General features: G+C 49.0%; 1 protein-coding gene across 1 annotated transcript in view; it reads right to left on the bottom strand.

The window, feature by feature from the left end:
* The window catches only part of NCOR1 (nuclear receptor corepressor 1), a 165251-nt gene that overhangs the window by 2779 nt on the left and 138226 nt on the right, over positions 1-24246 (bottom strand). Inside the window, 11 exon segments of the mRNA XM_083379641.1 lie at positions 1055-1267; positions 2589-2642; positions 4852-4994; positions 6344-6469; positions 8405-8628; positions 10709-10905; positions 13747-13881; positions 15803-16314; positions 18122-18287; positions 20315-20440; positions 22310-22459. Of these exon segments, the coding sequence (XP_083235767.1) occupies positions 1055-1267; positions 2589-2642; positions 4852-4994; positions 6344-6469; positions 8405-8628; positions 10709-10905; positions 13747-13881; positions 15803-16314; positions 18122-18287; positions 20315-20440; positions 22310-22459 (2046 nt within the window).

Here is a 24246-nt window from a genome sequence, read left to right as displayed (position 1 = left end):
CATGCCTTAAAACAGCTTAAAGTTGTGAAACATTGATTTAAATGTACTCTTTCTCTTGGCTGGGATGACCCGTGTTTCAAAGAGCCGTGGTTTTCTTCTCTCTTAGGAACTACCTTGTCCATCACAGGCTTAAGCGCAGACTCACATTTTGCAAAAATGTTATCTTCAGGTATGATAGGAAGATCCAAATCATTTTGGGGTCCTTCTATGCAGCAAAAAACGTCATGTCACTTTCTTGCTGCAATTTGCCTGCTCAGCTCCGGGGAAATGTGTGCTTGCGTGTGTCTGTCTCTGTGTTTGTGTGAATAATGCAACTTTTCTCTAAGTCTAAGATATCTATATCAGCTGAATTCAGAAGCTCCCCAACCCAAGCACTGTAGTTAGTCCTCGACCTACGACGAAAGCGGAGCCCCAAATTTCTTTTGTTAAGCAAGACAGCTGAAGTGCGGTTTTTGCCGCATGTTACGAACTTTCTTGCCACCGTTCTTAAGCGAATCACTGCAGTCCTTAAGTTAGTAACGCGGTCGTTAAGTGGATCTGGCTTCCCCCATTGACTTTGCTAGTCAGAGAGCCGCAAAAGGTGATCACGGGACCCTGGAACCGTCATAAGTACGAGTCGGTTGTCAAGCTTCCAAGTTTCGATCCCATGACCGCGGGGACGCCGCAACGGTCGTTAAAAGGCGAAAGACGGTCCTAAGCCGCTTTTATCAGTGCCGTTATAACTTTGGAACGGTCACGAAACCGAGCGGGTGATAAGCCGAGGACTGCCTGCGGCAACACAGCTGCCCCCTTGTCCTCACCAAGTCGTTCTTCCGCTTTTTTTTTTAAAAAAAAAAAAGGTTTAAATTTAAATTTAAATTCAACCGCCACAAAAGCCAGCAGGAAAGATTTAAGGCCAAACCTGCTTGGGCGGCGGGAGGGGGGGGGGAGAGAGATGGGAGTTGTAGTCCGACACCTTGCAAAGAACCCAGGTGGCAAGGAACTCATTTCGTCAGCAGGTCTACCTGCACGGGGGTGGAGGGGGGGGGGGCAAAACTGGCCCTGAATGGCTCACCTGGATTGGGGGAGGGGCTGGTTTCCTCCCGCCGAGTTTCGCTGTTGGTTGGTAACGACCCGCTGGGCACCATCCCCATTGGCTGCGCCATGACCAGGCTGTGGTCCTCGCCTTTGTCGTCAAAACTGCCCATCAGGGCTTTGCGGATGATGTCCTCCAGGCCCAGGTTGCTGGCCGGGTCGGCTAAGGAAGGGCCCCTGGTGCTGACCGAACCTGGAAACAGGGAGGAGAAGCCATGGATCCGGGGTGTGTGTGTGTGTGTGTGGGGAGGGGAGGGGAAGGAGGGGGTGAGGCTCGAACTAGACGGCCATGTTTCTCTGCGTCACAGGCGTGGGGGGTGGTTATCTTCTGAGGGCAACGAAATTTCATTTTGACATCTGCTGAGTAGTCTACATTTAAAGGGACAAGAAAGTTCCTACTCTATTCCGTTTGGTTCCGTTCCGTTCTATTCTCAATAAAGATTCTACTCTATTCTATTCCGTAATTCTATTCTATTTCCTATTCCATTCTATTCCTTTTCTCTATTCTATTCTATTCTATTCTATTCTATTCTATTCTATTCTGTTCTATTCTATTCTATTCTATTCTACTCTATTCTATTTCCTATCCTATCCTATCCTATCTTACTTCATTCTATTCTATTCTATTCTATTCTATTCTATTCTATTCTATTCTATTCTATTCTGTTCTGTTCTGTTCTGTTCTGTTCTGTTCTGTCCTGTTCTATTCTATTCTACTCTACTCTACTCTACTCTACTCTACCCTATCCTGTAATTCAATTCAATTCCATTCCATTCCATTCCTCAGCATGGCTTCCTTCTTTGATGGGATTAAAATTTTACCCTTCTCCTTGACTTATGGCCTAAGTGAGACAGTTGTTAAGTGGGCTTTTGCCCCCTTTGACGAGCTTTCTGGCCACAGACATTAAGGGAGTCACTGCAGTTGTTAAGTTAGCAACATCACTGTTAAATGCATCGTGTTTCCCCGTGGACGTTTGCTGGCCAGAAGGTCACAAAAGAGGATCATGCAACGGATGGAAACTGATCAAGGAGAGAAGCAACCTGGAAAACAATTCACCGGTGGAACTCCTTGCCTCCAGAAGCTGTGAATGCTCCCAACAATGGAGGCTTTTAAGAAGAGACTGGACAGCCATTGGTCTGAAATGGGATAGGGTTTCAACTGCCTGAGCAGGGGGTCCGACTAGATGACCTCCAAGGTCCCTTCCAACATTCTTGTTGTTGTTAACAACCTGCCTCCAGAAGCTGTGAATGCTCCAACAATGGAGGCTTTTAAGAAGAGACTGGACAGCCATTTGTATGAAATGGGATGGGGGGTTGGACTAGATGACCTCCAAGGTCCCTTCCAACTTTTATTTATTATTATTATTATTATTATTATTATTATTATTATTATTATTATTATTATTATTAATTATTATCCGACACTCAATGCAAGGCCCCACATATGTTGCAGGGGCAGAAAGAGAGGGGGAGGGTGGGGTGGGGGAAAAAAACCAAAAATGCTGCCCGTTTACCTGAGGTGGTGACTGCTGGCAAGTTAAATATTTCTGTCCCAGGTTGAGCGGCGGCTGTTGAGGGAGAGACACGGGTTACTTCCAAAGGTTTAAGAGATCAATGACGCTGAGAGAAGAGAATAGTGGTAACTCGGGGTCAAACTGTGTGTGGGGGGCGTGTTTCCCTGAAATGAGTGCTTTTCTTGCAGACATTTCGTGACCCAACTAGGTAATGTCATCAGTGCTGGGAGGGAATGGGGCTTGGGAGGGAGGAAGGAGGAGGAGGAGGAGGAGGACTGTAGGCCCTGTGGTGCTCTCTGATGCTTTCTTGCAGACGTTTCGTGACTCAACTAGGTAACGTCATCAGTGCTGGGAGGGAATGGGGCGAGGGAGGGAGGAAGGAGGAGGAGGAGGAGGAGGACTATAGGCCCTGTGGTGCTCTCTGATGCTTTCTTGCAGACGTTTCGTGACCCAACTAGGTAACGTCATCAGTGCTGGGAGGGAATGGGGCGAGGGAGGGAGGGAGGGAGGGAGGAGGAGGAGGAGGAGGAGGACTGTAGGCCCTGTGGTGCTCTCTGATGCTTTCTGGCAGACGTTGCGTGACCCAACTAGGTAACATCATCAGTGCTGGAAGAGAGTAGCATTTCTCTCTGTTTATGTACAGTAGCTTGCGCCAATGTTGGGGGTGTTTCTTTGTTACTTTGATTAGGGAACGGTTTTCGGCTTGTTTGTTTGTTGGGTGTCAGAATGGGGCCACTCGCCGCGGGACAATTCAATAATTCAGTTCAATTATTGAACACAATTATTTTAATTTCTGTCATTCGCACGTCGTGTTGCCCCTCCGTTCGCACCCTTTCTGCAGTGATTCTATTCCACCATTTCTTCGATATTAAGTGTAGAACTCTCGTCCCACGGTGACTTGGCCGCGGCGAGTTCTCCTAGACCTGCCCGGTGTTTAATCCCTGCTTTTCTTTGCCTTGGTTGTGGAGAGGATATCTCCTGGTGTTTTTTTATTTGGAAACTCATCAAGGAGAGAAGCAAGCTGGAATTAAGGAGAAACTTCCTGACAGTGGAGCAGTGGGCTAATGGTGGAGCAGTGGGCTGATGCCTCCTTAAGTAACACCAGCTGCCTGCAATTAGTGCAGGTTCGAGTCCCACCAGGCTCAAGGTTGACTCAGCCTTCCATCCTTCCCAGGTAGGTAAAACGAGGACCCAGATTGTTGGGGGCAATAAGCTGACTTTGTAATAATGCCGCTTGGGGTGTGTGTGAGAGCCCTAATAAGCAGGCATATACATAGAATGAAGGCTACTGCTAAGCTTGTAAGCCGCCCTGAGTCTTCAGAGAAGGGCGGGATATAAATGGAATAAAAATAAAAAATAAATAAAAAATAAAAAATTAACCAGTGGAACTCCTGGCCTCCAGAAGCTGTGAGTGCTCCAACACTGGAGGTTTTTAAGAAGAGACTGGACAGCCATTTGTCCGAAATGGTATAGGGTTTCCTGCCTGAGCAGGGGGTTGGACTAGATGACCTCCAAAGTCCCTTCCAACTTCTCTTCTCTATTCTACATTCTCTATTCTATTCTATTCTATTCTATTCTATTCTATTCTATTCTATTCCATTCCATTCCCTTTTTAGATTTTTATTGTGTCTTTTGAACGGTGTGCAAATGTGCTTTATCTCTAGGTGCCTGTGGATGGCTGATAAGTCTGTTGGCCTACTGACAAACTCCACCCCTATAAGCAGCACACCCCACCCTTTCTTACACTGATGGTGTTCCCTAGTTGGGTCATGAAACTTCAGCAAGAAAACCACCACATTCAAAGAGCACCAAGGACCACAGAGTTCTCCTCTTCCTCCCCTCTGCCAACCCCACTTCCTCCTAGCAGTGATGAGGTTACCTAGTTAGGTCATGAAACACCTGCAAGGAAACCACCAAGCTCAGAGGGCACCAAGGACCTCCACAGCTGCCCTCCTCCTCCTCCTCTTCCTCCTCCTCCTCCTCCCCTTTGCAAACCCCTCTTCCTCCCAGCACTGATGATACTATCTAGTTGGGTCATGAAACGTCTGCAGGAAAACCAGCAAGCTCAGATAGCACCAAGGACCCCACAGTCCTCCTCCTCCTCCTCTCCACAAACCCCCTCCCTTCTAGCACTGATGACGTTCCCTAGTTGGGTCATGAAACGTCTGCAGGAAAACCACCCAGCTCAGAGAGCACCCAGGACCCCCACAGAAAGGGGTGGGGTGGTGGGAAATGAGAAGGGAAGAAAACCCTGGAGTCCTACCCATTTCGGATTCGCTTCCCCCGCACGAGTTCAGCTTGCGGAAGATCTCCTGCTTCTTCGATTTCACCATGGGCGAGGTGTTCTCCAGTTTGGTGAAGAAAGAAGGCAGGTAAGTTATGCTGCCCGGAGAACGGGAGTCTGTCCTGTGAAGAGCCCAAGAGGTAAGCGAGGAATTTTTTATTTTTTTTAAAAAAAATTCAAATTAAAAATTCAAATGCCTGCCGGAGCAGAAGAAAAGCATATCCCGCCACCTTCTGCCTCGCCTACGCTTTCAAATTGGCGGACTCCCCTCTTCTTTGGGGCAGCCCCTGAGATACTGGAAGGCTGCTATCATGTCCCCCCCTCGTCCTTCTCTTCATTAAACTGGACATACCCAATTCCAGCAACCGTTTCTTGTATGTTTTAGCCTCCAGTCCCCTGATCCTCTTTGTTGCTCTTCTCTGCACCCTTTATAGAGTTTGTTTCTATCTGTTGCTTCTTGTCCTGCCTTCAGGTGCTTTGGAGAAGAGCTTGGCTGCCTCTTCTTTGGGGCAGCCCCTGAGATACTGGAAGGCTGCTATCCTGTCCCCCCTCATCCTTCTTTTCATTAAAGTAGACATTCCCAATTCCAGCAACCGTTCCTTGTATGTTTTAGCCTCCAGTCCCCCAATAATCTTTGTTGCTCTTCTCTGCACTCTTTCTAGAGTTTGTTTCCATCCGTTGCTTCTTGTCCTGCCTTCAGGTGCTTTGGAGAAGAGCTTGGCTGCCTCTTCTTAGGGGCAGCCCCTGAGATACTGGAACGTTGCTATCCTGTCCCCCCTCGTCCTTCTCTTCATTAAACTGGACAGACCCAATTCCAGCATCCGTTCCTGGTATGTTTTAGCCTCCAGTCCCCTGATCCTCTTTGTTGCTCTTCTCTGCACCCTTTCCAGAGTCTCCGCATCTTTTTTAACAGAATGGCAGAGTTGGAAGGGGCTGACTGGAAGGATCAATCAGTAGACTCAATCCAGTCAATCAATCAATCCATCCATCCATCCATCCATCCATCCATCCATCCATCCATCCATCCGAGCTGGAAGGGACCTTGGAGGTCTTCTAATCCAGGGCTCCTCAACCTTGGCAGCATTAAGCCTTGTGGACTTCAACTCCCAGAATTCCTCAGCCAGCTTTGCTGGCTGAGGAATTCTGGGAGTTGAAGTCCACAAGTCTTAAAAGCTGCGAAGGTTGAGGAGCCCTGTTCTAGTCCAGCCCTTTGCTCAAGCAGGGGACCCTCTATCGTTCCAGACAGGTGGCTGTCAATCTCAATCCATCAGAATAGGTCCTGGAAGGGACCTTGGAGGCCTTCTAGTCCAGTCCCCTGCTCAAGCAGGAGAACCTATACCGTTTCAGACAAGAGGCTGTCCAGTCTTCCTCTGAAAAGCTTCCAGTCGTTGAAACGCCCACGACTTCTAGTGGCAAGCAGTTCCACTGGTTCGCCGCCCCGCCGCCCCTTTGCAGGGTCCAGCCCAGCTACCTCTGTTCCAAAGGCTCCGGCCTCTGCGACAGCAACAGCTTCTCGTGGGCCGCCGGCGCCTGCGGTGGAGAGATCGGCTCGTACGACTCCGAGGAAACGTGGCTTCTCTCGGGAGACTTCCCAAGCCTGGGATGGGGGTGGGGTGGGGGTGTGTGACACAAGCGACAAAAGACACACTTTTATTCAGAATGCGAATCTCCCCGGGGGCTGGGTCCAGCCGAAGGTGATCAGTTCAGCAAAAGCTAAAAAGAGAGGATTATGCAATGGGGTGCGGGGGACTCCTCGACTTACGGACGTAACTCAGCCTGAAATTTCTATATCAAAAACATTTCTCAAGTGAGTTTTGCCCCGTTTGACGACCTTTCGCGCCACGCTTATTAAGTGACTCGATGCAGTCGTTAAGTTGGTGGCACGGTTGGAAAGTGAATCAGGAAGGGAGGGAGGGAAGGAGGGAGGAAGGAAGCAAAGAAGTGGAGGAAGAAAGGAAGGGAGTGAGGGAGGAAGGAAGAAGAGTGAGTGAGGGAAGGAGGGAGAGAGGGAAGATGGAAGGAAGGAAGGAAGGAGGAAGGGAGGCAGGGAAGAAAGGAAGGAGTGGAAGGGAGGGACGGAAGAAGAAAGGAGGGAGGAAGGAAGGAGAATGAGGGAGGGAAGGAGGGAGGGGAAAAAAGGAAGGGAGGGAGGGAAGATGGAAGGAAGGAAGGAAGGAAGGAAGGAAGGAAGGAGGAAGAGAGGAAAGAAAGGAAGGAGTGGAAGGGAGTGAGGGAGGAAGAAAGGAGAGTGAGAGGGAAGGAGGGAGGAAAAAAGAAAGGGAGGGAGGGAAGATGGATGGAAGGAGGAAAGAAAGGAAGGAGTGGAAGGGAGGGATGGAAGAAGAAAGAAAGGAGGGAAGGGACTGAGGGAGGAAGAAAGGGACTGAGGGAGAGAGGGAAGAAGAAGGGAGGGAAGGACTGACGGAGGGAAGAAGATGGAAGAAAGGAAGGAAAGAAGGGAGGGACTGAGGGAGGTGTTGTGATTCAGCATCAGCCTGTGATACTGGCAGCTGAGTCGGATGATTCTGAAGCGGAGGAGGAGGTGGGGTTTGGAGAGCCTTTGGTGTCTGATGCACTGCAGGACTCTCAGCCTGGCCCCTCCCGTCTTGTTCCTCCTCAGACTCAGCTGTGTGAGCATGAGGGATTGGAAGAAGACGATCCAGAGCTGGCTCTGTTCAGGGACGCTAGGAGCAGGAGGCAATCTAGCAGAGCAGAGCAGAGGAAAGCAATGAGGCAACTCGGGAGAAGGCAATAAGAAGCCACGCCTTGGGACTGCTAATGAAAGGGGAAGGTGTGGGAGGTGCTGGTTGCTGAAGGCAACCCATTGAAGATCTTCCGCTAGAGTCCTGGTCTGTTATTCTCATTTAACTCTTGTTTAACCTTTTTGGTTTAAGTCTTGTTTGAACTTTTCGTTTCACTTTTGTAAATAAATTGGGTTGGGTTAGTTCCAGCCTGTTGATTATAAAAAGGGGTTGTCCCTGACATTCAAACAGGACCGGGTCGTAGGCTGGAACAGAACAGGAGGGAAGGAGGAAGGAAGGGAAGATAATAATAATAATAATAATAATAATAATAATAATAATAATAATAATAATAATAATAATAATAATAATAATAATAATGAGGAGGAGGAGGAGGAGGAGGAAGGGACCTTGGAGGTCATCTAGTCCAACCCCCTGCTCAGGCAGGAGACCCTATACCATATACCATTTCAGGCAAAAAAATTTCAGATGGGATAAAAGAAGGAAAGGGAGGGAGGGAGGGAGGAAGAAAAAAGGAAGGAAGGGACTGAGGGAGGGAGAGAAGAAGGAAGGAAGGAAAGAAGGGAGGGACTGAGGGAGGGAAGGAGGAAGGAAGGGAGGAAAGAGAGAAAGACATCAGAGGGGTAAAGGAAAGCAGGGGTAAAGGGAAGAACAGAATGGGAAACAGAAAGGGGAAAGAATGAAAGGAAGAGATGAGAGGGAGGGAAGGAAGGAAGGAAGGAAGAGAACAGGGAGCCGAAAGACGAGGGAGAAGAGAGAAAAAGGGTTACCTTCCCCGGCTTTTCTCCGAAATGTTCTCGGGGGACATCCGGGACCCGGGGCGCTGGTGGGGAGCGGCTTGCACCTGGATTTCGGGGCTGTAGCGGTTCGAAGCCTTGGACCGGGGGCTCGGCGTGACGGAGGTCAGGGCCGAGGTCTGGAATGTGCTGGTGGGAGTCGGAAGGGAAGGCTGGCTGGAAGCCTGGCTGCGGGCAAAATCCTGCGTGATGATTTGCTGGGCCAGCGAGGAGCAGATCCGAAGAAGGAGAGGGGTGGGGGCGGGAAGAGAGAGAGAGAGAAAAAATCACCTGTTAGCCAGCTTTCCTTTTCAAAACTCCAGCAAGAATCAAGAGGCAAAGCAGGACCCACACGAGACAGATCGTTTTATCCTGGCTCTCAGTGCAAGAGAGGGCCTCCTCAGGGTGCCCCCGGTCAGAGAATGTCGACTGGTGGCCCCCAGGGAGAGGGCCTTCTCTGTGGGTGCCCCGGCTTTATGGAATCAGCTGCCGGTTGAGCTCCGGATGGCACCTGACCTTCGCTCCTTCCGACGCGGTCTGAAGACCTTTTTATTTGAACAAGCCGGCCTGGCCTGATGGGGGATGTATTGGGGTTTTTATTGTGGTTTTTTTATATTGTTATCTATTATTTTAGTTCGGGCTTCTATTTAATACTTTTTTAATTTTTGCACTTTGTATTTTTTACGTGCCCTGAGTCCTTCGGGAGAAGGGCGGTATACAAATATAATATTTATATTTATATTTATATTATATATATATATATATATATATATATATATATATATATATATATATATATATATATATATATATATATATATATATATATATATATATATATATATATATATATATATAATATAAGAGAATCTCTGTAGCTGAGGGAGGAATTGCAGGGTCCTTGGTGCTCTCCTAGGCTTTCTTGCAGACCTTTCGTGACCCAACTAGGTAACGTCATCAGTGCTGGAAGGGAGTGGGGCTTGGGGGGGGGAAGGAGGAAGAGGAAGTCCTTGTGGGGTCCTTGGTGCTCTGAGCTTGGGGGGTCTTCTTTCAGACGTTTGATGACCCAGCTAAGTGACGTCATCAGTGTTAGAAAGAAGTGGGGACTGCAGAGGAGGAGGAGGAGGAGGAGGAGGAGGAGGAGGAGGAGAGGGGGAGGAGGGCAAGTGTGGAGTCCTTGGTGGTTTTCTTCCAGACCTTTTTGACCCAACTAGGTAACATGATGATTGTTAGTTAGAAGAGAGAGAGGTTTGCAGGGAGCAGGAGGGCGAGGAAGAGGAAGAGAACGGGGAGGAGGACTGTGGGGTCCTTGGTGCTCTCTGAGCTGGGTGGTTGTCTTGCAGACGTTTCATGACCCAGCTGGGTAACATCATCAGGAGGTGGAGGAAGACTGTGGGATCCTTAGTGCTCTCTCAGCTTGGTGACCTTTTGCAGATGTTTCATCACCCAGCAAGGGAGCATCGTCAGTGATGGGAGGGCGAGGAGGAGGAAGAGGAAGAGGGAGGGGGGGAGGAAAAGGAGGAGGACTGTGGGGTCCCTGGTGCTCTGGGTGGTTTTCTTGCAGACCTTCCATGACCCAACTAGGGAACATCATCCGTGCCGGAAGGGAATGTGGGCTTTGCTCCTTGTTGATATGCAGTGACTACAGCGAACAACAGCCGAATCGAGGAGCTACCATGAAGTCAAGAATACTCAAATCAACACTGACATGGGAAACCTCTTGTATAAAAACAAGAGAGCAAACCCTGCTCCCTTCTAGCAGTGAGGATGATGTTCCCTAGCTGGATCATGAGACGTCTGCAAGAAAGTAGCCAAGATCAGAGAGCACCAAGGACCCCACAGTCTTCCTCCTCCTCCTCCTCCCTCCTAGCACTGAGGATGTTCCCTAGTTGGGTAACGAAACGTCTGCAGGAAAACCACCAAGCTCAGAGAGCACCAGGGACCCCACACTCCTCCTCCTCCCTTCTAGCCCTGATGATGTTACCTAGTTGGGTCATGAGACGTCTGCAAGAAAACCACCCAGCTCAAAGAGCACCAAGGACCCCACACTCCTCCTCCTCCTCCCTTCTAGCACTGATGATGTTACCTAGTTGGGTCATGAGACGTCTGCAGGAAAAACCACCCAGCTCAGAGGGCACCAAGGACCCCACAGTCCTCCTCCTCCTCCTCCCTCCTTCAACCCCCACTTCCTTCTGAGGTTCCCTAGTTAGGGAATGAAACGTCTGCCAGAAAACCACCCAGCTCAGAGCGCGCTCAGAGGCATCCCGTCTTCACAGAGACCCCAAAGTGCAAACTTACGCAGATGTGGTCGGCCAGGGTGATCAAGCGGTGAGTCCGAGGCATGGGGCCCATCCCCTCGCCCTGGGCGGGCGGAGGGGTTGGCTGTGGCGCTGCTGGTGCCGGTGGCTGCTGTGCCGACTGCTGCTGTGGCGAGGGCGAATCCTGCGAAGGTCTGTAAGGATGGCTAGAGCCCTCGTACTGGCGGCTGCAGTCTCCTACGTGCCCGGAAGGAAAGGGAGAGAGATTCGCACGGGGTGCAGCTCGGAAAAAAAAACCCCACCGAAATGGGCGGTGGGCTTCATCCGCCCAAAATACAGGGAGTCCTCAACTCATGACCGCAACTCAGCCCAAAGTGTCCGCTACTAAACGAGACAGTGGCTAAGTGACTTTGCCCCATTTTGCCGCCTTTCTCGTCGCCGTTGTTCAGTGAATCGTTGCAGTTGTTAAGTGAGACAGGTGGTTATTAAGTGAATCCAGCTTCCCACATTTGACTTTGTTTGTCAGAAGGTCGCAAAAGGGGATCACGTGACCTTCCCCGGGACAGTGGGTCCGTCGTATGTATGAGTCAGTTGCCAAGTGTCCCAATTCTGATCAGGTGACCACGGGGACACTGCAACGGTCGTAAGGGTGAGTAATAGTCACGAGTCACATTTTTCCAGTGTTGTTGTAACTTTGAACGGTCACTGAGTGAACTGTCGTAAGTTGAGGACTACCTGTAGCTCTGAGAGCCATTCTTCCGCTTCTTCCATTGTTCTTTCCCTTCCTTGGCGTCTTTCAGGGGGGTTAAAACAAGGGTCTTCAACCTTGGCCCATTAATTGTGGACTTCAACTCCCAAAATTCCTCAACCAGGCACGCTGGCTGAGGAATTCTGGGAGTTGAAGTCCACAAGTTGGAAGACCCCTGGGTCTACAAGTCCCAGGATTCCCAGCTAGAAAAACAGGGCTGGGATTTCCAGGAACCGCAGCTTTTGGGGTGTCTGGAAGGTGTTAAGTTGGCCCAGCCCCACAAGCAGGCCTCGCTTTCCAAAACGAGTCAAATCTCATCGGAAGACGACAACGGGAGCAGAATTTCCATCGCTAAGCAAGGCGGTGGCTAAGTGAGGCGCACCTGATTTTGTGGCCTTTTTTTGCTACGGTTGTTAAGAGAGTGGCCACAGTTGTTACGTGAATCACAGAGTCATTAAGTGGATCCAGTTTCCCGCTGTCAACTTACCTCTCTTTATCTATCTGTCTGTCTATCACCTCTATATGTATCTATATCAATCAAGCTGTATCTATCTATCTATCTATCTATCTATCTATCTATCTATCTATCTATCTATCTATCTATCTATCTATCTATCTATCTATCTATGCCAGACATGTCAAACACAAGGCCCGGGGGCCGGATCCGGCCCGCGAAGTGGTTTCATGTGACCCCCGAAGCCATCCTGGAAACAGTGAGGGAACGGCCCCCACTGCCTTGGCCCTGGCCCAGAGACCCTCCTTCTGCCAGAGACCCTCAGATCTGTCCCACTCCTGCCCAGGCCCCCATAGGCACCCTTGATGCAAACCATGTAGAGCTGGCCACGCCCACTCAGTAGGCCACACACACTAGCCACACCCACCCAGTAGGCCACGCCCACCCTGGCCACACCCACCCGGCCCCCTGAGGGCAACCGTAATGCTGATGCGGCCCTCAATGCAATTGAGTTTGACACCCCTGATCTATGCATATCAATATTATCTATCTGTATGTATCCATATCCATCTATTTATCTATTATCTGTGTTTATCTATCACATCTATATGTATCTATATCAAGCTGTCTCTATCATCTATCTATCTATCTATCTATCTATCTATCTATCTATCTATCTATCTATCTATCTATCTCTATTTTATCTATCTGTATCTGTATCTATTTATCTATCATCTATTATCTATGTCATCTATCCATCCATTTCTATCTATCTATCTATCATCTATCTATCTATCTATCTATCTATCTATCTATCTATCTATCTATCTATCTATCTATCTATCTATCTATCACCTCTTTATATGTATCCATCTATCTCTATCAATCAAGCTATCTCTGTCTATATTATCTATCTATCTATCTATCTATCTATCTATCTATCTATCTATCTATCTATCTATCTATCTCCCCCCCCCCCCCTCTCTCTCTCTCTCTCTCTCTGGAAGCTACTTGCCTCTTCATTTCAACTTGCCATTAGAGTAAGGGGAGGGGGAGGTATTGCTTTAGAATGGGTTAGATGGAAAAAACAAAACCTCTATGATTCCACTGAGGAACCTGGGAGCCTGAAACCTTTCCAAGGACACCGCAGCAGGTGTGGAGAGGAAGCAGCCGGTTCCCATAACAAAGTGAAATTGTTTACATGGACTACGTGAGAGGGTGGGGGTAGGGGTGGGTTGGCCGGAGAATTTATTGTTTAATTCTAGGAACTGGTATCTGGGAATCTCAGAGTTAGTTTTGTTTCGATGTTACCATGCCACGTATTCAATAAACCAAAAGATTTTTCAGAAACGGGATGAGCCTGGAATTTTGTTTGCATTTTCGAGCTGGATGTTGACACTCACACTGACTTTACTTGGAAGTTGCCCAGGAAGGTCAGACATGATGACCACGCAATCACCGGGACGTTCAGCTTGCCAAAGGGCATAAATTTTGAGTGCGTGAGCGTGGGAAGGCTCCAACGGTCATAACTACGAGAACTGGTTGTAAGTCACGCTTTTCAGTGCTGTTGCAACTTTAAAAACAGTTGCTAAACGAACGATTGTTAAGTTGAGAACTAACCACAGAGGTTGCCATTCCCCAGGCTGGTCGCCAGCCCTGAAGAAGGAAGCAGCTAGAGGAATGTTCTTGGAACTAGGTTGGTCTCAATCTTAGCCTAGACCACCATTTGACCAGGATGATATGAGTTCTCCTGTCTTGAGCAGGGGGTTGGACTAGAAGACCTCTGAGGTGCCTCCCCAGCCCAAAGATTCTATGTTCCCAATCCGGGCAGCCCAATTTTGCGAGCCCCCGCTTCTCCGTCCTAGAAAAAACTTACTTTCTCCTTGGTTCATTTTGGGGGTTTCCTGCTGGTAAGGAGGCATCTTATCCGGAGGGGGTACAGGTGAGTTGGCGGGACTGATCACCTCTATGGCATCTCTGGAGGGTTCGTATCGGTGGGAAGAGGAGGACACTGCAGAAGAGGAAGAGGAGAGGAAGATTATAATCCTCCTAGAAGGTTTATGCTGCTTCTCGTTTGAGAAAACCCAACAGCCTTTGACAACGTCCTTGTCCTAAACCAGGAAGTCTCAACTGTAGGAACTTGGTTTATCCACCTTAGGAGAAAGGTTGTATAAAGCTGTATAGATTTCAGCTCCCAGAATGCCCCAGCCAGCCTGCTTTAAGAGGGGTGGGCTTCCACCCCCAGAATTCCCCAGCCAGCCTGCTTTAAGAGCAGGGGGCCTCAACTCCCAGAATCCCCCAGCCAGCTTGCTTTAAGACGGGTGGACTTCCACTCCCAGAACCCCCCCAACTGTCATGATTTAAGATGGGTGGACCTCAACTCCCAGAATTCCCCAGCCAGCCATACTTTTAAGAGTGTTGGACTTCCACTCCCAGAATTCCCCAGCCAGCCATACTTTTAAGAGTGTTGGACTTCCACTCCCAGAATTCCCTAGCCAGCCATACTTTTAAGAGTGTTGGACTTCCACTCCCAGGATTCCTCATCCTGCATGCTTTAGAAGGGATGGACTTCCACTCCCAGAATCCCCCAGCCAGCCTGCTTTAAGAGGGGTGGGCTTCCACTCCCTGAATTCTGGAAATTGAAGTCCATCCCTTGCAAAGGATGCTGGCTGGGGAATTGTGGGACTTGAAGTCAACCCAAGGTTGAGAAAAAAACGCCCTAGGCTTTTAACAGCCAGCTTAAGGTAGCGAGGAAAGATACTAGACTACAAAGCCGCCCTGAGTCCTTCGGGAGATAGGGCGGGATATAAGTCCCATTAATAAATAAATAAAATTTATTTAATGATGCCCTTGGGTCCAGCCTGGAAGGTATTCACCCTTCTCTGCCCACTAGCCTTGCTGGCTGAAGTCCTGCACTTAGCGACAACCTTGTGTGGGAAGGCACAGGGCTGATCGGGGGGCCCCTGTTGTTAGTTGTAGGGCACTTCCAAGAAGTCATCAGGGCTAGGAAAGAGGAAGTGACCCTAAAGACACAGCAAATCCATGTCAAGTCTGTACATTTCCCTTTATCAAATGGGTTGCTTGAACATTTTGTGCTCTAAAATATTGTGGAGGTTGGGGTGGAAAAGTTATCTAGAAGCCGGCCAGCTGGGTTTGCACAATAACACAATCCTTGGTTAACAAAACAAGAGCCTGCTTGGTGCAGGAGCTGAAAGTTCTAGTCTGCCCTAAGGCATGAAAGCCGGCTGGATGACTTCGGTCCAATCACCAGGAGACGGTGAGTTCTAGTCCCGCCTTAGGCATGAAAGCCGGCTGGGTGACTTTGGGCCAATCACCAGGAGGCGGTGAGTTCTAGTCCCGCCTCATGAAAGCCAGCTGGATGACTTTGGGCCAATCACCAGGAGGTGGTGAATTCTAGTTCAGCCTCAGGCATGAAAGGTAGTTGGGTGATTCTGGGCCAATCACTAGGTGACAGCGAGTTCTAGTCCCACCTTAAGCATGAAAGCTGGCTGGATGACTTTGGGCCGATCACCAGGAGATGGTGAATTCTAGTCCCGCCTTAGGCATGGAAGCTGGCTGAGTGACTCTGAGCCAATCACCAGGAGACGGTGAGTTCTATTCCCGCCTCAGTCATGAAAGTTGGTTGGGTGACTTTGGGCCAATGACTAGGGGACAGTGAGTTCTAGTTCCACTTGAGTCATGATAGGGGCAGGCTGACAAGACACAGGGAGTCCTGCTTAGCTACGAAGCCTGTCCTTGTGACTTCAGGCCTGTCCCTTTCTCTCAGCCCAACCCACCTCACAGGGTTGTTGTAGGCAAACGAGCTTCAAATTAGTCCATCCCCAAATCGTCCCAAAGACCACCCAGGTGGGAAAAAGAAAAAAAAAGAGAAAAGAAATCCACCCAGACGGATAAACGGAAAGCCACCGTACAGCTGCCGGAAGAATCCGAGCTCTGCGAGCCGCGATCGCGGGCGTCCTTGTCGGAGGCGATCTGCCGGGTGATGATCACGTCAATGAAGTTGGCGGCGGTGATGGTGGTTTTGCCCCGTGTGCGCAGCTCCTCCTCGTACTTAGAGATGGAGGAGGGCCCTTTGTCTTTCCCGGCCTCGGAGTAGACGGCCGAAGACGGCAGGTTCTGGGATTTGCTGCTGGGAAAAGCCGCCGACGCCGAGGAGACGTAGGGACCCGGGGCTCCCCTCTTCTCCCCGTCCGGCGCTTTTGGTTCCATCGGCTGCGGCAGCTGCTCGCTCACCACCGAGGGCCGGCGGCCCAGATTCTCCTCCATCCGGCCCCCCTCGTGTTTGCCGTCCTTGCCCTTGGCCACTTCCATCTGCGGGGCGGAGGCGGCTGCGTCCACCAGGGCCGCCAGGGCGTCGGCTGCGGTGCTGTACCGGGAGGCGGGCAGGCCTTGGGTGATGGAGGGCGCGCCGGGGGGCAGCTGCCTGTTGGGGAAAAGGGAAGGAGGATTGTTAGGAACTGATGTGCAGATGTCTCCTTGTGCTGCCAAGGAGTTGCACAGACAAGGAAGGGTACTGAGAGCAGTAAGAGTCACACAGTAACCACAAGAGTACACTGAGTTGTGAAAACAGAAAGTATTTTACTTTTGAGGTGGTATAAAAACCAAAAATGCACGGTCAAAAAGGAACAGTCCAGGTCATACACAATAGTAACAGTCCAAGGAGTATTCCAAATACAAAGTCTTCTTACCGGTCCAGAGGTCAATACACAGTTGTTCAGGTTTACCACAGTAGTAAACCAACAGTATAGCAAAACAGTAATAGTAGAGAGAGCAGTGAATTCAGAGAGAGAGAGAGAGAGAAGCTACGTTCCTAGCTCCCTCTTATGGCCATGAGAACACTTACACACCCATTGGCCAATTAACATCTTAAAGTCACAACATCATGGTTTATATATTTTCAACCCAACTAGGCTATCACCATATGCCTAACAAGGATGCAGAAAGAGTGAGAGTGAGAGTGTGTGTGTGTGTGTGAGAGTGTGTGTGTGTGTGTGTGTGTGTGTGAGAGAGAGAGAGAGAGAGAGAGAGAGAGAGAGAGAGAGAGAGAGAGAGAGAGAGAGAGAGAGAGAGAGAGAGAGAGAGAGGGAGAAACATTTGCAGGGTTAAATCTGGTCTCAGGCCTTTGGGTGTTTCTGCAGCGGTGAAGAGGGAGGTTGAGGCCGTGGCCAGGAGGGTCTTGAGCACCTCGGAGGAGACACCCACTAGGGTCCCTTCTGGGGAGGCTGGGTTGAGTTTAAGAGGGAACCCGTCTACGGGGTCGCTGTCTTTAAATCCAGGGTTAGGGGTTACCAGAAGACAGAAAAGGAAGGAGAGAGAGAGAGGGGGGAGAGGAAGGAAATAGAAGGGAGAAAAAGAAGGAAGGAAAAAAGGGAGGGAGAAAGGAAAAGAAGGAAGAAAGAGAAAAAAAGAGGAAGGAAGGAAGGAAGGAAGGAAGGAAGGAAGGAAGGAAGGAAGGAAGGAAGGAAGGAAGGAAGGAAAAGGAAGGGAGGAAAAGGAAAGGGGAGGGAGGGAAGGAAATGGGAGAAAAGGAAGGAAGGAAAAAAGGGAGAGAGTGAGAAAGGAAAACAAGGAAGAAGAAAAAGGAAGGAAGGAAGGAAAAGGAAAAGGGAGGGAGGAAAAGGAAAGGGAAGTGAGGGAAGGAAGGAAGGAAATGGAAGGGAGAAAAGGAAGGAAGAAAGCAAAGAAGGAAGGAAAGAAAAAGGGAAGGGAGGGAGGGTGGGTGGGTGGAAGAAAAAGGGGAAGGAGGAAGGGAAAAGGTGAGAGGGAGGGAGGAAAAAAGAAAGGAAAAGGGAGGGAGGAAAAGGAAAGGGGAGGGAGGAAGGAAAAAAAAGGAAAAGGAAAAAAGGGGGGAGGGAGGGAGGAAGGAAAAGGGAGGGAGGGAGGGAGGGAAGGAAAAGGAATGGGGAAAAAGGAGGAAGGGAGCCATTTTGCAGAAAACGGGAAATTACCAAACAGCGCCCTAGCAAGAAAATGGGTTTCCTTAACAACCACGGCACTCATTTAACGGCCGCTGCAAAGAGGATCAGCTGACCACCCCAGCTTACGACCGTCGCAACCTGCGACTCTTCACAGGCAAGTTCCATTCAGGTCGCAAGTCGGGGACTGCCTGTAGCCTTCCTCCAATCCCACCTCGCCCCCACCCCATCCCCAGGCGCTCCTAGAGACGCTACCGGTTGCAAACACACACACACACACACGCACGCACACACACACACAGAGGCGAGACGTACATGATGCGCAGCTGGGCGGTGGGGTCCAGCGGGGTGATGACGCTCGTCCCGTTGGAACCCTGAAAGATGCTGGGCCGCTGCTGGAGGATGGACTCTTGGCTCCGGACGGAGGGCGACGGCGAGCGGACGTAGCCGTGGCTGCCTCCTTTCCCCGGCTGCTCGGCGCCTGAGGAACGTGGAGGGAAACCGAGTCAAGAGATGGACAACCGGGGCTCTGACAGTCACCCGTTGCTTCCCAAAGGGGGCTGGAAGTCCTCGGCATACAACCGTTCCTTCTGGGACCCTTCCAGGTTACAGGGGCGCTGCAGAAAGGGGCTTGAGACCAGGTCCTCGCACTTACGACCGTCACAACCTCCTCGCGGTCACGCCATCCAAAATTCGGGCGCTCAAATTTGCAAAAGTTTTTGCAGCGTCCCGGGGTCGAGGAAATGCGGGAAGCCGGGTTCATATAATGACTATGTGATTCGTTTTGACGACGGCAATGATTTGCTCAACAACTGTGTTTCCCCCCCCCCCCCCCGAAAAAATATGTCGTGACTCTTTTTTTAAAATTATTATGGAATTTATTGACTGCCCCTCTCGTTTCAAAGTGACCCTGGGAGGTTTCTAGCGTACTAACAACTGTATTGCTTAGCAACGGAAATTCTGGTCCCAATTCGCGGCCATAAGCCGAGGACTGCCTGTACAGCGGATCCCCCCACCACTATCTGGTTCTTTCTGGGTTACTTGGACTACCGTTCCCATCAGTCTTGGCGGAACAATCCAAGGATTTGGGGGGGGGGAAGACGATTCTGCCTACAGATTCCCTTCTGTTTGTTGTTGAATGTTGTAGAGAGGAATTATTGAGCGTATGACTGTAGGGTTTGGCACACTAACCGAAATGGGACAGGTACGGACTTCAGCGGATAGTTAGGACTGCACAAAAAAACCCACTTGCAACCAGCCTGCCGACCTGAACAGTGCACAAATCAGAGACCTCACAACGTGGACAGAAAATATTTCAACTTCTCCCCTCTGGATGGCGCAACAGAGCATTGCACACCAAAACAACTAGACAGGGGGACAGGTTTTTCTTCCACTGTGCCCTCGCTCCGGTGAACACCCAACTCCCACAAAGCTGTCACACCATCTAGAAGGGCAGTGTTGCTATTTATCTTCTCGTCTTTCCCATTGCCTATTTCCGTAACTTGTTGTTGTGACTTTGTTGCTTGTATCTTATGATTTACGTTGAGTGTTTTTACTGAGTATCTTATGACTATCAATGAGACGCTCATTGATAGGATTTAGGATTTATGAGGATTGTATTTTATGACTGTGCTCATGATTTACACCGAGAGCTTCTGCACCAGAGACAAATTCCTTGTGTGTCCGGTCACATGTGGCCAATAAAAATTTTTATTCCATTCCATTCTTCATTCTATTCTGTATTCTATTCCTTATTCTATTCTGTTCTGTTCTATTCTGTTCTAATATTGTTCTGTTCTCTTCTCTTCTGTTCTATTCTATTGCATTCCATTCCAATTCCTATTCTGTTCTATTCCAATTGCAATTCTGAACTCTATTCTATTCTATTCTATTCTATTCTATTCTATTCTATTCCGTAATTCTATGTTCTATTCTGTTCTATGTTCTATTCTATTTTCTATTCTATTCTATTTAATTCCATTTCATTCTGTAATTCTATTCTATTCTATTCTATTCTAATTTTCCATTCCATTCCATTCGATTCTAATATTATTCTGTTCTATTCTATTCTATTCCATTACTTATTTTCTATTCTATTCTATTCTATTCTATTCTATTCTATTCTATTCTATTCTATTCTATTCTATTCTATTCTATTCTATTCTATTCTTCTATTCTATTCTATTCTATTTCTATTCCATTAATTCTATTCTATTCTAAATTCTAATTCTAATTCTAATTCTAGTCTAGTCTATTCCATTCCCATTCCAATCCAATTCCTATTCTGTTCTGTTGTATTCCAATTGCAAGTCCAACTCTATTCTATTCTATTCTATTTCTATTCCATTAATTCTATTCTACTCTATTCTGTTCTAATATTATTCTCTTCTGTTCTGCTCTAATATTATTCTCTTCTATTCCATTGTATTCCATCCCATCCCATATTCCATTCTGTTCCGTTCCGTTCCGTTCTAGGTGACAGAGCCCAAAGAGGCAACTGGGGCTTACCTGGGCGAAGGTAGAGGTCTGTGGGAGTGGACGAGATCCTCTCCCGCTCTCGGTCCCGCTCCCGTTCTTTCTCCCTCTCCCTCTCTGTGCTGGCTACCACGGAGGCCGGCAGGTGGGACGGATGCCCTGTGGATCAAAAGAGAAGAGAAAGGGGGCTTTTACAGAATCAGGCGGATGGATGACCAGTAGTCCTCAACTGAATGACCACAGCATTTCTGTTGCTCAGTGTTCTGTACCAGCCTGCTACCAGCCCTGCAGAAAAGGCAGGGACAACCCCTTTTACAAGAAGGCAAGAGGCTGGAATTACGCCTGCCAAATTTATTGATACAAAAACAAACGGAACAAGACACGAACCAAGAAACAGGAGCTTTTCAAACGGTTGCCTTCAGCAAACCAGCCCTCCTACGCATTCCCCTTTTATACAGTTCAGGGCGTGGCTTCTCTCTGCCTCCTTCCGAGGTGCCCCATTGCCTTCCTCTGTTTACTCCTGATTGACTGCCTCCTGCGTCGGGCGTCCTTGAACAGGGCCAGCTGTGGGTCATCTTCATCCACTCTGTCAGGCTCACACAGCTGGGTCTCCGTCGTGACCAGGTGGGAGGGGCCTGGCTGAGGGCTCTCATCAGCAAGATCTCCAACCCCCTCAGCAAGCTCTTCCAACACCCCCCTCCTCCTCTGAGTCGTCCGACCCAACTGCCGAACCCACAGGCTGACCCTGAATCACAACACTCAGCGAGACAGCTGTTAAATGAATTTTGCCATGGTCGTTAAGTGAATCGCTGCAGCTGTTGAGTAAGCATCACGGCCGTTCAATGAACACACCTTTGCCCCATTGAGTTTGCTCGTCTGAAGGTCACAAAAGGGGGTGACGTAACACCCCTGGGGCTTTGCAGCCGTCACAAATATGAACCAGTTGCCAGGCATCCGAATTTTTATCACGTGACTGGGGGGGGGATGCTCCAATAGTCGTTAAGTGCGAAAAACTTAACCTGTGATTCATAAACCACTTTTGCCCAGGACCGTTGTATCTTTGAACGGTCACAGAACGAACGCTTGTAAGTCAAGGCACGCCTGTATGCTTTTTCAGGGTCTATTGCCTCTTCAAACGGTTGCCAAGTGGTCAGTCATAAGTCGAGGACCACCTATGATACATACCTAATCGGCAGCCAAGCTGAAATCAAGAGAAAGCATTTCAGAAGTTCTGGGCAGATGTGGCCAGCTTTAGATCAGAAGCAGAAGTGGGGTGAGGGGGTGTCTCACCCACCTGACCACCCACCCTGCCCTTCCAAAACCCCTCAGCTGCCTTGGACCTGAACTCGGCACATCCATGAGCCTGCCGTGTGCTGCAGCTGCCAAAAAAGCCAACACAGTACTAGGCTGCATTAACAGAGGGACAGAATCAAGATCACGTGAAGTGTTAATACCACTTTACAAGGCCTTGGTAAGGCCACGCTTGGAATACGGCATCCAGTTTTGGTCACCACGATGTAAAAAAGATGTTGAGACTCTAGAAAGAGTACAGAGAAGAGCAACAAAGAGGATCAGGGGTCCGGAGGCTAAAATATAGAAGGAAGAGTTGCTGGAACTGGGTATGTCTAGTTTAACGAAGAGAAGGACGAGGGGGGACACGATAGCAGTCTTCCAGTATCTTACGAGCTGCCCCAAAGAAGAGGGAGCCAAGCTATTCTCCAAAGCGCCCGAAGGCAGGACAAGAAGCAACGGATGGAAACTGGTCAAGGAGAGAAGCAACCTAGAACTAAGGAGAAACTTCCTGACAGTTAGAACAATTAACTAGTGGAACAACCTGCCTCCAGAAGCAGTGAAAGCTTCAACACAGGAAGTTTTAAAGAAAAGACTGGACAGCCATTTGTCTGAAATGGTATAGGGTTTCCTGCCTAAGCAGGGGTTGGACTAGATGACCTCCAAGGTCCCTTCCAACTTTATTATCATCATCATTCAGTGCACACAGACACACACAACCTTCCTTCTGAGTCTTACCTGGAGACATGGAAGGTGGGTTGTAAGGCCTGGTGGGGAAGGCCAGCTGAGTGCCGGGAATGTAGGTGATCCTCTCCATCGGAGGCGTACTCGGCCCTCCGGGGTGGGGCACCAAGATGGTGGGAGCCATGCTGTTCAGGTCGATGATTCCTTTGTCGAAAGAGGAAGGAAGAAAAGCCGACACGGATAAGACAAAAAAAAAAAAAACACACATACAACCTCTCGGAATCCAAATCAACCACACAGCCAACCGGAGACAGCAACGATCCTCAACCATCCCGCGCAATCCCCCACTCCCACTGGCCCTTCACCTCCCAAGGACCCGGACTGTCTGTGCAGATTCTCCGTCCTCCAGGTCGTGGGTGTCCCAAAGGTGCTTTTTCAGGACTGCCCCCGACCTTCGTTCATTTCGCCGGGACCTGAAGACCTGGCTCTTCGAGCTGTCCGGCCCACGCTGAGAGTTTTAACTGGGTTTTTTTTTATTTGTTCAGGGATTTAATTTAATCTTTTTAATTGTTTTTTAATTTCTGTATTGTAGTTTTTAACCCTGTAAAACCGCCCTGAGTCCTACGGGAAAGGGCGGGCTAAGCTTGTAAGCCGCCCTGAGTCTTCGGAGAAGGGCGGGATATAAATGGAATTAAAATAAAAATAAATAAATAAAATATATAAATTCAATAAAATTCAAAAATTCAAACTAGACCTTTCTTTTTCTTGGAAGGCGTTTTGCTTTTCCTCCAAGAAGCTTTGTTAGGCATATGGTGCTAGCCTACAATGTTGGGTTGAAAATATATTAACCATGATGGTATGTCTTTAAGATGTTAATTGGCCAATGGGTGTGTAAGTGTTCTCATGGCCATAAGAGGGAGCTAGGAACGTAGCTTCTCTCTCTCTCTCTCTGAATTCATTGATCTCTACTATTACTGTTTTTGCTCTGCTGTTGGTTTACTACTGTTGTAAACCTGAACTGTGTATTGACCTCTGGACCGGTAAGAAGACTTTGTATTTTGGATTACTTCTTGGACCGTTGCTATTGTGTGTGACCTGGACTGTTTATTTTGACTGTGCATTTTTGTTTTTACACCACCTCAAAAGTAAACTACTTTTTTGCTTTTACAACTCAGTGTACTCTTGTGTGACTCTTGCTGCTCTCAGTACCCTTCCTTGTCTGTGCAACTCTTTGGTAGCACAAGGAGACCCTACACAGTAAATTCCTTAACAAGTTTCTTCGGCTCTGACTAGATCAAGGGTCGGTAACCCGCGGCTCTGGACCCGCTTGCGGTTCTTGCCTTCTCCTGCGGCTCCCAGTCCTCCTCCACTATTTGCAGAGAGAGAGAGAGAGGCACTTGTGCTTCTCTCTCTCTCTCATTGTGTGTGTGTATGTGCGTGTGTAAAAAAGAGAGTGGCCTCATGCTGTTCTCCGAGAAGCTGACAAGCTTACTGGGCAGGGTTCCTGCCTTTGCTGCGTCTCTGAAGGAAGCAGGAAGCAGCAGAAAGCATCAGCTCTCTCTCTCTCTCTCTCTCTCTCACACACACACACACACACACACAAACACACGCTGAGTGTTGGAAGAGAAATGGCAGAGCAAGGGCAGGAGAGCCAGCACGTGTGTCAGCTTGTCGGAGAACAGCGTGAAGCCAGCTTGCCAGGTGAAGCAGAAGATCGGAGAGAGAGAAGGGGGGGGGGGAGAGAGAGAGGGAGGGAAAGAGAGAGAGGGAGGGAAAGAGAGGGAGGGAGGGGGAGAGAGAATTCATGCACAGCAGCCTCTATTTCTTCTTAATTGAACTCTTCAATCAAGCTCCCCCCCCTTGCGTGCCCACCCGCGCATGCGCGCGAGTTTTGCGGCTCCCAATGTTTTTTCTCTCTCTCTCTCTCTCTCGGAAACGGGTCTTTGAGCGTTTAAGGTTGCCGATCCCTGGACTAGATGGTGGGGAATGGA

Source organism: Vipera ursinii (assembly GCF_947247035.1).
Source record: "Vipera ursinii genome assembly, chromosome: 1".
In the NCBI taxonomy this organism is placed as follows: domain Eukaryota; kingdom Metazoa; phylum Chordata; class Lepidosauria; order Squamata; family Viperidae; genus Vipera; species Vipera ursinii.
Note: the sequence above shows the minus strand (reverse complement) of the source record. Positions and strands in the feature narration are given on the sequence as shown.